The sequence below is a fragment of the Anser anser genome (genome assembly GCF_964211835.1).
Source record: "Anser anser genome assembly, chromosome: 5".
Lineage (NCBI taxonomy): Eukaryota > Metazoa > Chordata > Aves > Anseriformes > Anatidae > Anser > Anser anser.
In genome coordinates this window covers 45581149-45597705 of record NC_139725.1, presented here as the reverse complement: position 1 = coordinate 45597705, position 16557 = coordinate 45581149, and the positions used below count along the sequence as shown (strand labels likewise).

The window sequence follows — 16557 nt, the reverse complement described above, 5'->3', positions numbered from 1 at the left end:
TGTTTATTCTAAAAACTACTCCATCCTGCCAGATAAACAAACTTATAACTTGTAGATTATCATTGATTTCTTTTTTGATTTGTTGTTGAAAAGACAAACAGATGCAGTCTGCCGTCATGTATTTATGGCAGCTTTTCTTTGTCCCAGCAGTTAATGCGTGTTTTGGTATCTTTGAAACCTGGTGACTATTAAACACTTTTTTTACTGACGTATCTGTTGACATATTGCTTTCATCCTGTTTGTAGGAAAAAAAATTCCTTATATTTCTGTTCCTGCAGATTGCTAGTGCAATGTTGCACTTTTGCTGGCTTTTTTCCCCACTTATATAAAGTTTAACCTTTTTGTCAATACTTCCAAAGTTTATGCTAAAGCTTTTATTCTAAGCAATCTATGTATTGTTACCCTCTTCATTCCATTACTTCTAGTCCTATTTACTTTGCCTGTTTGCCAGCCTCTTAGTAATCACAAAGAGGATGTTATCTCTGCAATAACAATTTCCGCTTTCAAAACTATTTTTATTTCTATGTGCATCTTTGCAATCTTTCAGCTATTTGTGGCAGAATTCACAAAATATTTCATAACGTTTTTGTTTTTGGAAATGGTAATCAGTTTGACTATTTCTGTTTACATGCTTTTAAATTCCCTTTATTATATTTTGGGGAAAATTCTAATTGTCTGAAAGTCCTGGCACTTCAATTTTTGAGTCGTCTTGTTTCCAGAATAATTATATCATCTTCTTGCACAACACGGAAAAACAGAATTTATTAATTACCAGTTGTACCAATAAGTGTCATCTTTAACATTTTTATGAATAAACTGTATAACAAAGGCTTCAAATGTTAACTCATTCTCAATGTTTATCCAAATTTGAATGCATGGCACAAACCCTGGGACAGTTTTTAAAAGTTTATTTTTTTATTTTTTTTAACCTAGTAAAAAGTTGCTTTCATGCTTTTTTGTTTCGTTTTGGAGTATATACATCACTTTGAATCTTCACGTGTTATAGAAAAATATATAAAAATTATAGACTGTAAGTTAAATTTTCCTTGTCTAATTTAAATAAATATAGCAGAGATTCAGTACAAGTGAAAGCTTGCTTTAGAGTTTTGGACAAATTAAAATATGGTGAATATTATATCTTAATTTAAGCAGCTGCTTATACTGATTAATTTGCACCAGAATTAACTAGTTAAGGTATATTTTTTTTTCTGTTGATGCATACTTCAATTTTCTTTCTTCATCATTTTTCTGTAATGAAAGCTTGAGCAAGAATTGGAGCAGTCCCGGAAAAAGTTAAATCAATCAGAAGGCAGTAGAGAAGCTCTTTTGCATCAGGTAACTGCTTTGGTGTGGTGGAAATCCTAAAGTCTTCGTATTTGGCTATGTCATAGTCTTTTTGATTAATCTTCCTTTTTCATATTCTGATAACATTGCTTTGAGAAGGAGATACAGAAAGAAAGGTTTGAGTCTAAAAGAGACTGAGACTGATTGCTCTTGATACTTTTTCTCTTTTCCAGACCTTCTTGCATATATGTTCATGTATTAATAATAAGAACAGTAGTAGCAGTTATGGTACTTCTTACATACATAAACAGTATTTGTAAATACCCTTCAGAGTGTGCTTTAAAACAACTCCTGTATTAGTAATTATTATTATTATACAAATTGCATGACTTCAGATAAACCAGTGACATAGATGTATTGCGTGCTCTCATATGGGGGGGGGGGGGCGGGGAAGACAAACATCGGGAAAACAATCAAAAATGTATTCTAAACAATACCTACTAATGCACATATGATTGAATTTAGAAGATGCAGGAACTTGGATTATAGCATTAGAAAAATGTCCTTTTTCCTAAATGTTTCTAGCCCATCCTTCTTTCAGAGGAGCTGAAGAAGAATATTGAAATAGATAGGGAAGGAGCAAGTTGTGTACTTACCTGTTAGAAATAGTTGTTTCACTTGTGTATTTAGAAAAAAATTGAGATGGCTATATTACTGTTTTGAATTTAACTCATTGTGCATGACATACATACATACTGTAACACATACGGGTAATATGAGTTATTTTCCTTCAATTCATGCTAAATTGTGTCTGTTTCCTTTATTTTCCCATATGCAATGTAATTGTTGCAAGTATTAGACTGTATATAATAAAAAATAAATATGTAACCCCCCTGTATGTTTCCTGAGAATATCAATAATGTATTTTTAATGAGAAGAATTTACATAAAGTATATTACTTATTACACTTACATAGATATCTTCACTAACAGTGTAGAAAGTCAACTGAAACACATAAAATGGTATTATTATTTTTAATCTAAAGAAATTGATGCTCAGCCATGGTCAACATAAAAGACTAAAATCATTCGTTTTGATTGAATAAACACTTTCTGGCCTATAGCTAGGAACTACGTCATTTGTCTATCGTTTACCATCTGCAGCACTCTTGAAATTTATTTGTAAATATTATTTGTACAGTCTCTTTTCTTTTACAATTTAATAAAAATATCCTGTTTACTCCTTCACTCTGTTTTTTGTTAAAAAATTGATATTTCTACATGTGTTTTAGATTGAGGATCTTCGTTCCCAACTTCTGAGAGCAGAAGAAGATCGTGTAGAGTTGCAACGTCAAATTTCACATGTTGCTGTGCACCGCCAGAGCTCCCAGGATGTGCAAGAAGATGAAAGGAGAGTTAGAACAGGTACAGCTCTCAAATTTTGCACTAGATGCCTGCAAATTAGTTAACCTGGACATTAATTCTGTCATTGAAGTTTCAGTTCCTTTACTGTTTCAACTAAAATAGCTGATGAAGTTCTCAGCTTTAAGTTAATAAGTACCGGTGCCTGAATATTTAACAAATAAATATCAATGACAGTTAAAATTTAGGATGAAATACCTTGATTTGTGTGGTTAAAACAAATGAAGTGTATTACAGAGAATTAAAGGAGAGTGGATGGTATGTTTACACAATTTCTAAATACTAATTTTTCTGAAATTCTATGTTTCAGTCCATTTGCAGTTTAAATCCTGACATCTTGAAAATCATAACAGAAGTCGATTACGTAGCTGGTTATAGACAAGCTGCTGAACTTCTGGTAGAATTTCTAATGAGTAACAACATATTCCAGAGTATTTATAAATGCAAGTATTGTTCAGTCCAGGGCTTCTAATTGCAGTTTGTGAGAATTTTAGAGATGGAACCATGATATTTAGAAGAAAAATTCATTAAAAAATTTCAGCATGTAATGGTGAATTAAATTACAGCTTTAATGAGGACTATATTATTAGATATCTATCTGTATTTAAACTTTTCAAATGTAATCAAAATGCATTGGAGAACCTCTTTGTCTTTCTCCTCATTAACAAGGAAATGGAGTCAGTATTCCTCTATTATCTTGAGTAGCACTAGTACAGTGTCTTAGTGGTTTAATTGTTTAATTGGTTTGGTTAATGACTTCAGCTATTGAATTATCTTGATTATTAAAACAGGACTCTGACTCCCTTTTTTAACAAATCTCATCCAGAGTCCTGGAAAATGGTATGTGGCTTAGGTTCAGAGCTGTAATACAGGATAGTCATTTTAATAGTTTCTTCTGTTCAGTCACTTGGATGTTAGTGTATCTGCTTAAAAGGAAATTTATTTGTAACTGTTTTTCTTGTTTAGCTTGTCTTGAAAGCATATTTTATTTTTCCGTTTGTTTTATAAAAAGTGCTGTGTAAAAACATGAAAAAATATGTACTTGGAGTTATTAAGAGATACACGCAAGAAATGAAAATTAAAGCAATTGTTTTTCCTTACTGCATTATTTCTTTTTCTTTAAAGACGCATGCAAAGAATACAGACTTTTTTTTGCCTCCTTTAGCCATAAACAACTACTAACCTTTGAATTTCTGGCTGAGGATATTTACAGCTTATTCTCATCAGGAACTTCTTCTGTAGTATTGAAACATATAATTCACAGATAGTAACACCTCCTGACTTGGAAGTCACATTGATGGGATAAAACCTTGGCCTTGAAATTTGTGGAAAATTTTCATTTTCACCTGAACATCCCCAGTAGTTTCTTCCTTTTTTTTTCTCCAGTAAAAGGCAGGGGGGATATGGGAGGGAACCCCTCTAAAATAACTGGATAATAATAAGGCCCAAAAATACTGTGTCATTCAGTGGAAGGTTATGATATAACTATAGCCATTTTTCACAGATACTTCAAATAAAATCAGTAGCTGTATAATAGTCGCATGTAAAGAAGAAAATTGCCAAAAGAGAAATGAGTGAAAAAAGTAATTTTCCAGAAGTTCGTATTTCTGCTGGGCATATTGTTCTGTTCCCACTGTTTTATAGTTGCTGAAAGATATGAGAAAGAAAAGCAAGAACTGGAGAAACATATTTTGGAGCTTAAAGCAAAGCTGAATCATAATGCGGTAATGTCAGAGGTAGAAGAGTTAAAGAGATGCATAGAGCATAAGGACAAGGAGAAGGCACAGCTTCTAACACGCATAGAGGTAAGTTTTCTTTGTAAGTCATTTCCCATATCTTTAAGATATGTGATATACCAGATTAGGGAGCAACCTTTAAAATTGAGTGACTGTCATGCCCTATTGAGTTTATTCTATGAATAACATTGAAAGGTGATCTGAGCTTGCAGAAGTTTTTTTTCTCCCACCTCTTTAATAAACCAAAGAAAGAAAGTATTTACTGTTGCCCCTGAATTCATGGTTTGTATTATTTGTCTTTTTATGATGTCCAAATAAAGGTGATCTGATTTTGTCATCAGTTGCCATTAATAGTGGTTTGTGGAATTAGTTTCATAAATTAGTTTTTACTTGCTTAGCCTCCATTCTATCAAGAGTAATTCCAAACAAACTGGAATCCCTTGTTCTATGAAATGGTGAAGTACAGTAAAAAAAAACAGTTTGTAACTTCTCTTTTTTCACTATTAGATGTGATGCAGTGATAGTAATAATTATTAGCATACTTATTTATGGCAAACACACACAATGTTTGGGGGTGGTTGTCCAGAGAGGTTGTGGATGCCCCCTCCCTGGAAGTGTTCAAGGTCAGGTTGGATGGGGACTTCAGCAACCTGATTTAGTGGAAGGTATCCTTTTCAATGTCAGGGGGGTTGGAATTAGGTGATCTTTAAAGGTCCCTTCCAACTGAAACCGTTCCGTGACTGTGATTTGATATGGTCTCACATAACATCCTTTCCTCTAAATTGTTCGGACATGGGTATGATGGATGGACCATTTGCTGGACAAGGAATTGGCTGGATGACCACATCCAAAGAGTTGGGATCAACAGCTTAATGTCCATGTTGGAGACCAGTGATGAGTGATGTCCCTCAAGGGTCTGTTCTGGGACCAGTACTGTTTAATATCTTCATCAGTGACGTGGACTGAGTGCACCCTCAGCAAGTTTGTAGATGGCACCAAGCTGAGTGGTGCAGTTGGCAAACTGGAGGGAAGGGATGCCATCCAGAGGGACCTTCACAGGCTCAAGAGTTGGGCCCTTGTGAGACTCATGCACTTCAACAAGGCCAAGTGCAAGGTCCTGTAACTTGGTTGAGGCAATCCTAAGCACAGATACAGTCTGGGTGGTAAATGAATTGAAAACAGCCCTGCAGAAGACTTGGGGGTACTGGTGGATGAGTTGGCAATGTGTGTTTGAAGCCTAGAAATCATGCATATCCTGTGCTGCATCAAGTGTGACCAGCAAGTTGAGGGAGGTAATTCTCCTCCTCTGCTCTGCTCTCATGAAACCCCACCTGGAGTACTGCATACAGCTCTTGGGCCTCCAACACGAGAGACATGGACCTGTTGGAGCGAGACCAGAGGAGGACCACAAAAATGATCAGAGGGCTGGAGCACATCTCCTATGTGATGAGAAGCTAAGAGAGTTGGAGTTGTTTAGTCTAGAGAAGAGAAAGTTCTATGGAAACCTTATTGCAGCCTTCCAATACATAAAGGGGAACTACTCTTGGGGTTTCAGGATGGGGAGAATCTCTTTATAAGGATATGTAGTGATAGTACAAGGGTTGATGGTTTTAAAGAAAGAGGGTAGATTTTGATTAGACATTAGGAAGAAATTCTTTACTGTGAGGATGGTTAGATACCTGGAACAGGTTGCCCAGAATGGATGCTCTTCACTAGAAATGTTCAAAGTCAGGTTTGACAAGACTTTGAACAACCTGACCTAGTGGAAGGTGTCCCTACCTAGGGATGAGGACAGGGGTGTTGGAGCTAGGTGATCTTTAAAGGTCCCCTTTCAACCCAAATGTCTCTCTTCTTCTTTGTACAAAGAATAACAGCGTCTATGTCACCGGAATTCAGTTGGGAGACTGTTAACTTAAACATTAAGATGTAAGAGGTGGCAGCCTTTATAAGACAGGACATTTCTGTGGTTTTGGTTCCTGTCTAGATTTGTTATTGTAGTGAAATCCCTGGACAGTAAGTGTTCTCTACTGTCTTTTAGTGATTGTCAGAAAAAATGAGGATATTTTTAGAACCCAATGAGGAATTTCAGTAGTTGAGCACTTAATGTTTGTTGTATTGAGGTATTTAGTAACCCAGAGGTATTGTATTTTGTGTATATTTTTCTAATGAAGGTATTGCTCTTTGAAATAATGTTGTATCACTTTGGAAATTCAAAAGTGGGAGCTACTTTTTGTGCGTTATCATAGATTTACAGGCCTACACTATTCCGTTTACTTTTGGCTGGTTTTCTACCGTTCTGTTGTCAACTTCTGTACTAATTTAAATCAAACAAATACCTCAAGTTGTGTTAGGAAAAAAATTTAGTCTCAAAATAAGTTCTTACACACTTTGTGTAAGTTGGCTGTTAAAAAGGCTTTCAGAAGATCTAGGCTGCCCCCAAGAGAAAACAGCAATCAGAATGCATTTCTGATGCCCCTCAGCATTTGTGTTCTGGCTGACCAATATACCTCTAATGTACCTTCACTAATGTGAAGCATGCTGATTTTTAATTTTTTTAAATTAATTTTTATTATCTTTATTTTAATTTTTTTAAATTTGGTTTTTATTTTTAAATATTTAAAAAAATTTCTATGGTCTGAGAAATTCCAGTTACTTGGGTGGGGGGAGTTAGTAGGATACAAACAAATAGAAAAACATCTTTTAAATTCTGTTTGTAAAACATGGTTTTTTAAGAGTCTGAATGATGTTCTAATACTAATTTCCTGCTCTGTGAAAATACTGATGGAAGAGGGCTAAGTCAGGGTCATTGTCATTGCTGCAAGTTAGAAATCAGACTTCCCTGATTATCTCAACAGAAAATACTTTGTACTTCTTATCTGCTTCCCACTGCCACTCTCCTACAGAGGCAGCAACAGGAAAATAGCTAGGTTTTTTTCTTTTAATGAAACATCAAGGAATACAAGGATGTGAATTTCTAAACTTATGTACTAACAAAGCATTTTGTCAAGTCCGTTCTAACAGCTGCTCCTATCAGATAGTCTGATTCCCAGTTGGAAGTGACTAGTCATGTTTGAATTGAGTGTAACTTATCTTTGGTTAGTGGGGAGGATGTGACTGTATTTGCCTCTGGTGTACATGTGATATTAGAAATTTCTTTTGATTTATTTAAATGTTATTGTTTTAAAGAATTTGAGTTGTGCTGTACACTTAGTCCCTGTTGCCATAAAATCACAATATGATATAAAATGGACTGGATGAGAAAGTTTAAGAATGTGATTATAATTTCATGTTTAGAAGTGAGTTCAATCTTTAGTTTTCTAAATTTAATAGAGAAAATTTAAATTTCAATTATTGTAGTGTACCTGAGGATCCTTCTGTAAGAACTTGGAAATGTATGTCATTATTTTAAATATATTTTTCTGTATGGAACTAACAGAGAACTTGGTTCAACTTGACTATTATGGATAAGAATTAAACAGTGTATGCAAATTGTAAAGATACAATAAGCTAGTTTCTCCATAAGCTTATATGGACTCTTTATGCTTGTGAAATCCTTTGATTTACTGAAGATTTCTCTAATTCTAATTGGGTCAATGGAGTCTTCCAGTATTGTCCAGTAGAGTGTAACAGCAGGCAGTCAGTTTGTTAAAAATATTTCAAGTTTTCTGAGGGAGAAACATTGATTTGTTTAATTAAGATATGAATAATAGAAATCTTCTAATCTTATGAAGATTGATATAAATTCTTAGCCTTATTAAAATTTCTTTTATGGCTTTTCTTTCACTGAAGATGACACTATTAGCCAATTTTAATTTTACAGGTCAGCTAAGATACCTGAAACCAATAAGCATAACCCACTTTTATAAACTCAAACAGAAATTCTCACAAAATATGAGAAATCCATACCTTTGGCATAGACTAGCCTGTATTGCTGTGTCAAATGGTTTTTAAACATTGAAGTAGTGCTACAGAAACTTTATTAAAAGTGACTAGCATATGTACTTTTAAAAATTGATTCAAAATCACAAATCAACCTAAAAATTTAAGATGTTTCAGCTGTATCTTTATATAAACTATTAACGATCAGAATCAGTAGCAGTTCATACTTAGGGAACGTATGGAAAAGGTACCTCTTTAACCAGTTGATTTTGTACAATATACCTTTTACTGAAAGAATACATTTCTAGACTGATTGACCATATGCATCTTTGATTTTTCAATTCATAGAACTGGTGTTTGTATAAAAGATCTAAACCTCCTGGATCAATGATTCTTCATGGTCAGATACATTATGTTTTAGTAAGAGATGCAGATCAGATTGTGAAGAAATATTTGAGCCCTGTATTCTGTAAAAAATTGGTAAGAGAAATAATTAGGTGCACGATTTAGATAACATTGTTGAAAACAATACGAATGACAAGCAGTATGATTACGTAGTGTTAGAAACTGGTGACTGTACTGCTGAGACCCATTATAGAAAAAGAGAACACTATATATGGATCTACTTTAGGTGATCAACATAATTAGTGCGGTTGGGGTGAAATGTGTTTTATTGTATTATCATTATAGAATGTTTGCACATCATAACTCGTCTAAGGCATTAACTTGAATTACGGCAAATTGTACGAAATGAATGATCCTTAATTGTATTTTAAGTATTCATGAAAGTTTTAAGGAATGTTACACTGAATATGTGATGTGATTTATTTTCTTTACCTAGACTGGAATTTCTTTTGCAGTTTGTGGTGATTATTTTTAAATGAGCTGTTGAAAATGCAGGTCAAAAATACAATATATGTAGTCAAGCTAGGGACTGGAAATTTGAACTGCACTAATCATGTGTTTAGAGCTTATGTTGATTAGTTTACATTTTGGATAAATAACTAGTTCTAACTGGAAAATGTTGATCTCTTTCTCTGCTGCCTTCAATTTCTTGTGAAAGTTGAAAGATGGATTATATATTTGGATGTTGGTTATGCAGTAAATTAGAAGTACTAAGCACAACTGTTTTACTCAGGGCAAATGTTGCATCTATCTTTGAGTTTGTTGATCACCTCTCTTCTGAATCATCTCTAGACGGAGTCTGTCAACTGAAGTGTTCATGGTGCTGCTGCAATCTGAGGGATGATACAAAGTTTCATCAGTTTTGAAAATAATGCTTGCATTCAGATCTCTAGAGCATTAACTTGCTGTACCCCCAGGATCAATTAATTAAATGTAATGAATTTTTAAGTGTTCCAGGGAAATAATTCCCTTTTATAAAAATCCTTAGATATTAGTGCTGGTGGGAGGTTATTTGATATTATTTTGGTGGCAAATGTGTTAACATGAGTATTCTAATACTTTCCCCTTGCTTCTGTAAGCAGTAGATCAATGAAAATGCAGAAATAAATTTAGTCAACTTAGAAAAATTGGGACCCAGAATTGTTTTGTGTAAGGACTGAGAAGCAATAATGTGCCCAAATCAGGCTTTTCTATAGTAAGAGCAATGCTGAAAACACTTAAAAGCAAAACAGAACAACAAACCTGTACAGATCTTCAGAACACATTTAACAAGCAACTGTTCTAAATACCATGGGCTGCTCCTGTCAAGAGAACCTCCATACATGCCATGGAACATGGTCATGCTTCTATTACATTCAGAGCACTGAGGTCTCCTGTTGACCAACCTTGAGCCATCAAAGATACGGGGTACTCCTTGGAATATGAGGCCCTATTCTATAAAGGCAGCATTTCTCATCTGTCTAGAAGTTTTTGTGGATCACAGAATTAGTAATTTACTTGGAAGAGAAACTCAGATGTCCAAGGAATGTGTTTTGTTTTTTTTCTCCAGTAAGTGCAACCTCCTGATATTTGTTGTCCTTTCTCTTAGATGATCTAAGTCTTGTTTGCTGCAGTCACAAACGAGGGAGAGAAAGCTGGGTGAATATTAAATAAATAAATCACATCTCTATATTTCCGTCTTGTGCAAATCCTTAAAATATTTAATTTCTAAATTACCTACAAGGGTAAGGAAGACAGGAATGTGAAAGTTTGATATAGTCTATAAGGGTTAAGTAAATATTACTTTGCCAACTTCTTATGCCCTAGTAAAAAGGCAGTATGCAAGGCTCAGGCAGATGGCCATGCCTGGTAGAACCCCTGTCACTATGCACACATGACTGTGATGCTGAGGCATTGTCCAGGCCTCAGTAACACAACTCAAGGATATTTTCAGACATCTTCCTTTGGACATGAGCCTGCTGACTTCAAGAGCTAAGCCTTATTAAACCGTATAAACCTTATATTACTAAAGTAAAGGTGGAAAATGAGATCTATTGTAACTGTAACTTGACTAGCTCAAATAGGTTTCTGGGCATTGTAAATCTAAATGGACCCAGGAGTTATGTTAAGGTGTGGTCTGTGGTAAGGGCTGATTTTTTTTTTCTCTTTGACTGGTTCCTTCAAATCCCACAGCTCTGAAGGATGAATTTCTTTAGCTTCTGGATGTTGTGGTATCATAGGACTGCTTCTTTCCCACAGATAACACAGTATTTCACCCTCAGTGCAACAACAACAACAACAAAAATCCAACCTCCTAAACAAACAAAAACACAGCAAGAAAATCCTGTGGTGTCACACTCGATTATAATACAAGAATGTCCTCAAAGTGTTTGAACCAGCCACTATCTGGGTTTCAGGCTATGCTGAACTTAGTACTGCTCTGGCCACAGCTGCCATAGAATGTGCACAAAACCAGCTGTGCAAAGCAAATAGTCAAGCTCTGTGCCTTACACTAAGGACAGCATTTTGTGATGTATTGTATTCGTGTCCCTGCAACCAAGGCTGGAAGGAAACTGAGGATAGGAAGGATGAAGGGAAACTGTGGAATGAGACTCCTACAGATGTTTTTATGCAAATATTAAACATGATGGGAAGTAGGGGGCACCTATTTACTCCAGCTATTAATAGTTGAGAATAGTTGAGACTGACCGTGTGTGCTTCCACAGTAGGATGTAGATATAAACCTTCTATGCAAGATATTTTGTTTTTGTATTTGAAGTGAAAATGGATGTCTTTCAGGACTGAAGAACTTGACAAACTTATGAAAAATAGGCAAATGCTATTTATTAAAAAAAAATAGAATGGCTTGGGTTGGTATGCCACCCCTAAGATCAGGTTGCTGTAGTTGCCATCCAACCTGGCCTTGAACACCTCCAGGGATGGGGCATCCACAGCTTCTCTGGGCAATGTGTTCCAGTGCCTCATGACCCTCTGCATGAAGAATTTCCTCCTAACATCTAATCTAAATCTCCCCTCTTTTAGGTTAAAACCATTCCCCCTTGTCCTATCACTGTCTGCCCATGTAAAAAGTTGATCTCCATCTTTTTTACAAGTCCCATTTGATTACTGAAAGGCTGCAATGAGGTCTCCCTGGAGCCTTCTCTTTTTCAGGCTGAACATGCCCAGCTCTCTCAGCCTTTTTTCATAGGAGAGGTGCTCCAGCACTCTGAATTTTAAATATGAAATCTAATGGTTTTTGAAAATAACCTGAAATTGAAAAATGTGATGCTATGTATCCAGCTTAATTATCAACTACTTTTCATTTCCTTCTAAACAACCTTTACAACTAAAAGCTAAGGTTCTAATGTCATGCTTATGAATTGAAACTGTATGGTCATGCTTTCACAGCTTACCACTGCCAAGTACAATGTTCTTCCAATGACAACAGTAATTTACATAATCACTCCTTACTATCAAAACAATCTTCGTTCCCATAAAATCAAAATTCGGCTTTTAAAATTTCATAATAGTTTAGCTTGTTTAATGGAACTTTAGATGTGTTGTATTAACCATATACTGTCTGCTGGTAGTATAGTTCCACAAAAAAGTAGTAATCATTTTCTGAGCAGTGGTTGTCTGAAAGGGGTATCATCTTTAGCAAGGCATGCTCTACTGGCCCTTTTGATTGTTATTTCCAATCAGAACCATCTTACAGGACAGTTTTCATTAAATGATGGTATGGATGTTAAAGTACCAATGTAACCATTTGTTACCGAACTATCAGAGTTTGAAGAAGGTGCATTTGCTCTTGGCATATCAATTTTAAAAATGTGGAATATTTGGTATTTATTTTGGAGATCTAACGGTATGTTTTAACCTTAACTCAGAACTTTAAATCTTAATTTTTGAAATAAATGTAAAGTAAAAAAAAAATCTTATTTAACTACTTTTAAATACTTAAGGATTAAGGATAAAAAACCCCACATTATTCCTTAAGAAAACATTAGGCGCTGCTAGAAAGCTATTAATATGTTCAAGTTAACTCATGTAGGATAATTCTGGCATTAAAATTAGCTTAGAACACAAAGCTATAGGCTATGATATATCTTCCTCTATATCTATTTCGGAGCACATAGGGGGACATACAAATTATTAAGTCATTCAGTCAAGCCCTATCTTTCATAGGGATTTTTCGGACTTACAGATGTTTGTTGCAGTGGAAGGTTGCTTCAAATCAGCACTGATGTGTGCAGACAGATAATGACAAATGTCAAAGACATTACTTACCTGTAACTGTTCTGTTAGAAGTATTATCTAAAACTGTGCTTGCCATCAATTCTCCTCCTTCTTTTCAATGAATGCCTAGAAACTAATGTTGTGTTGGGATTTGCCAAGGAACCAAAAGGCCGGACCACAGCCTGTCCTTTTTATTGACCCTTAAGCACAGCATATGTGGACAGTGAAGTTTGAGATGTGTTACTATAGATGCTGAAGAAAAACCACCTCCAACAAATAGTGCTTGTTTATGTCTGTTCCCACAGTATGAATAAACACATGCACCACATCTTGAGGGAGGTTTGGGAAAATTATTGGTAACCTGATCACATGGTTTAGCAGTAGGCTTGGCAGTACTAGGTTAATGGTTGGACCCGATGATCTTATACGTCTTTTCCCGCCTAAAGATTCTGTGATTATGTTAAACTATAAATATAGTTTAATAAAAGGTGTTTTTTTCCCTTTTTTCACGGCAGTCTGTATCTGAAAAGTTGTTTATTTAATGTTTTAAATACTCTTATAGATCAGACAGAATTTTGACAACTGCATGCAGGTTAACATACAGATATACATATAAATATCATATGTCACAATAGGAATTCAAAAGTACAGGTGCATTTGGGATTCCAGTTATGAAAATATGAAAGTAAAGGGGGTAGAGACCTGCTCTTTCTCTATCCCCCTTGTTTTGTAGGGAAGGCTTCATGAAAAGTTGGTGTGCTGCGATTTTTCAGCTTACCTCAACTGCTTTGGGTCCGTGCTTGCTTACCTTTTCTGAATGAAGGGCAACCTGTTAGAAAAGATCAATCTTATTTTTGTTAATAGTAAACATAAAACCTTAAAATTCACATTTATATTTGCATAGTCATGTCAAGGTTATTTTTTTCCCCTCGTGCATATTTGCTAATGTTGATGTATTTTATATCCAGAGGTGAAATTCTTTACCATCGCAGAGCAGGAGATTCTGTGTACTAACATGATAGTCAGAGATCTTTTACTCTCTTCATATTTTAGATAGAAAAGTGATGTAAGCATTGCTGTATGTAGTTTAGTAAGGTTTCATACCGTATATCTTTAGGGATGAAATTTTCATATTTTGCTCTGATGATTCTAGGTGTTAACATCTGACCTGGAAAACAGGGAGAAGCAACAGCAAAAAATGCTAGACCAACTAAAGGAAATACAGAGTTGCTACAAGGCATGTGAGAATGGACGTAGGCAAACTGAACTCCAGTTGGCTGAGTTAGCTCAACAAGCTGAAGAGAGTACCAAGGAAGCAGAACGGTACCTCGCTGAATTCAGGCATTCAGAGGCACTCAGGCTAGAGACTGAGAAAAAAAGAGAAGATTTGAAGGTGAGAGCACAGGAAACCATCCGACAATGGAAGCTGAAATGTAAGAAACTAGATTGTGAGGTGGAAAAACAAAATGAAACTATCAATGAACTGATGGACAAGAATAATCAGGTAAGATTGACTCTTATTTGTAACCTTACCATTTATTTTTATAAATAATTTTTCTTTTAAATATGTTTTTATACAGTAGTGTATGATACATCAGGAAGATCTCGTTACCTTTTTTTTCCCTGTAGTAGCAATTGTGTTACTTGTGGTAAATGTACTGTAGACAGTGTTTAAAAAATTACATGTTAAATTGAGATAAGTAAGAATCAGGAATGGTGAGTGCAACAGAATCATAGAATACCACATTCTGTTAAATTTATATGATTCTATGATTTAGTAACTCATGCACTTGCAATGTGAAATATTTCCATCCAAGTATTTTCTAGATTTTTTTTAAACCTGAGATATCAATGTTGAGGGGAAAAAAACCACAAAACCTCACACCATTAAGCTCTTTAGGAAAACAGCAGTGTTTTTATTAAATGTGTCTGATTTTCATTTTAAAGTCTTCATTCCTTAGCTTTCATATGAACTCTTCAGAGTGTAGTTTCAGAGTTTAAAGGCAATAAAATATTATGTAATATTTTAGAAAATAAGCAAAACAAGCCAGGCTATAAAATAGACCTATAGGTAAGGTATATATGGCCAGTAGTTTTCCTTATGTTGTTCTTCATTACTGTATTGCCTTTCTCGTTCCGTACTGCTACTTGAAAAATTTGCAAATAAGACTATCTAAGTCAGACAAGAGGATGGGAGAAACTGGGTATTAACCCAAAGCATCCCTGCTTAGGCATCTTGGATGTTTAAGGACAGGTATACTTTGAGATCATAAATGTACTGCACCTAAATTTAATATACTGAATAACTGAGCTCATTTGAAGCAATTTGAATTGTGTTTTTGCAGAACAGAGTATCCTACATGTTCCTTAGATGTTAGTTTCCAACAATTTTCTTTAATTACTTTAGGTGGCATTGGATTTATTTTTTGTATTTCCTAGATCCTCAAAGAAAAGGATGACCTCAGAAGTCAACTTCTCTCTGCTATACACCAAATAGAAAACCTTCAGAAAGAGCTGAATGAGGTACTTACAAAGAGGGCCCAGCAGGAAGAACAACTTCATTGCAAAGAAGTAAAACTGAATGAAATGAAATCGCAACAGTTGTGCCTTGAAGAAGAGATTAAAGAAGTTCAAGGTACTGTAAATAAATTGGAGAATGAATTGAAAAAGCAAGTCTGTATACAAAATCAAATGCAAGCTGAGAAGGAACACTTGGAGCAAGAACTTGCAACTAGCAACTCAATTCATGAAAAAGACCAGGAAAGACTCTTAGAAATGCAAGCAGATGTAAAAAACCTGAGTGCCATACGTGTGGAACTAACAAACAGAGTAGCAGAAGAAGAGAAAGTCAAAAAAGAATTACATAAGAGCCTCTCAGATCTCCAGAAACAACAGGACTCTAAGCATGAAGAGATGACTTCAGCTAACAGGCAGTTGAAGATGGAAAGAGAAGTTCACCAACAGGAGTTAGCAGATCTTCGATCAGAGTTACAGAATGTTAAAATCAAACATGAACGAAACATTCAAGAGCTCATGAAACTCCTTAAACAAGAAAAGGATGATGCAGATGCTCAGATTAGAATGCTAAAGGTACTTATTCTGAATAATTCCAAAAGTAAGCTATTTTCTTCCTATAGAGTGATGAAAGTAATGAAATATGGGCTGTAAAACATTTAACACACACACACACACACTTTATTGCAGGTTATCATAAAAGTTTAAAATTAGTGGTCGAAAATGTAATCTCATAATAGTTTAAGGGAAAAAGCTATTAGTTTGGAAGTAATGACAGTAGGTATGTCAGTGATCAGAACAGGAGGAGATGTGTAAGGCTGTAGTTTTAACATTATTTGATCCTTTCTTCTTAAACTACTGTTTTAACAAGTTATTTTCATGGTTCTACTATAGAACTTGTATTATTTCAGGGATAGTGCATTTTTGTAAATGTTTAAATTGCATAATGCTGGTGTACCTGGAAGAACTTTCAGAATGTGAACAGTGATAATATATCTCGTTAAGATAAATTTTTGTAGCTCCTTCTATTTTGAAGGCTTTTTAGAATTTCTAATTTCTGTATAATTCCTCAAGGAAGTGACTACATGTGCAGTAAGTTATGA

At 35.0% G+C, this 16557-nt stretch overlaps 1 protein-coding gene across 15 annotated transcripts in view; it reads left to right on the top strand.

Moving 5' to 3' along the window:
* Positions 1-16557, top strand: part of CEP128 (centrosomal protein 128) — a 127548-nt gene that overhangs the window by 31579 nt on the left and 79412 nt on the right. For all 15 annotated transcript variants that reach the window (XM_083839759.1, XM_083839768.1, XM_083839769.1 and 12 more), the window contains 5 exons: positions 1261-1335; positions 2576-2708; positions 4350-4510; positions 14094-14444; positions 15380-16030. In XM_083839759.1, coding sequence (XP_083695885.1) covers positions 1261-1335; positions 2576-2708; positions 4350-4510; positions 14094-14444; positions 15380-16030 — 1371 coding nt within the window. The remainder of the gene's footprint in view (positions 1-1260; positions 1336-2575; positions 2709-4349; positions 4511-14093; positions 14445-15379; positions 16031-16557) is intronic.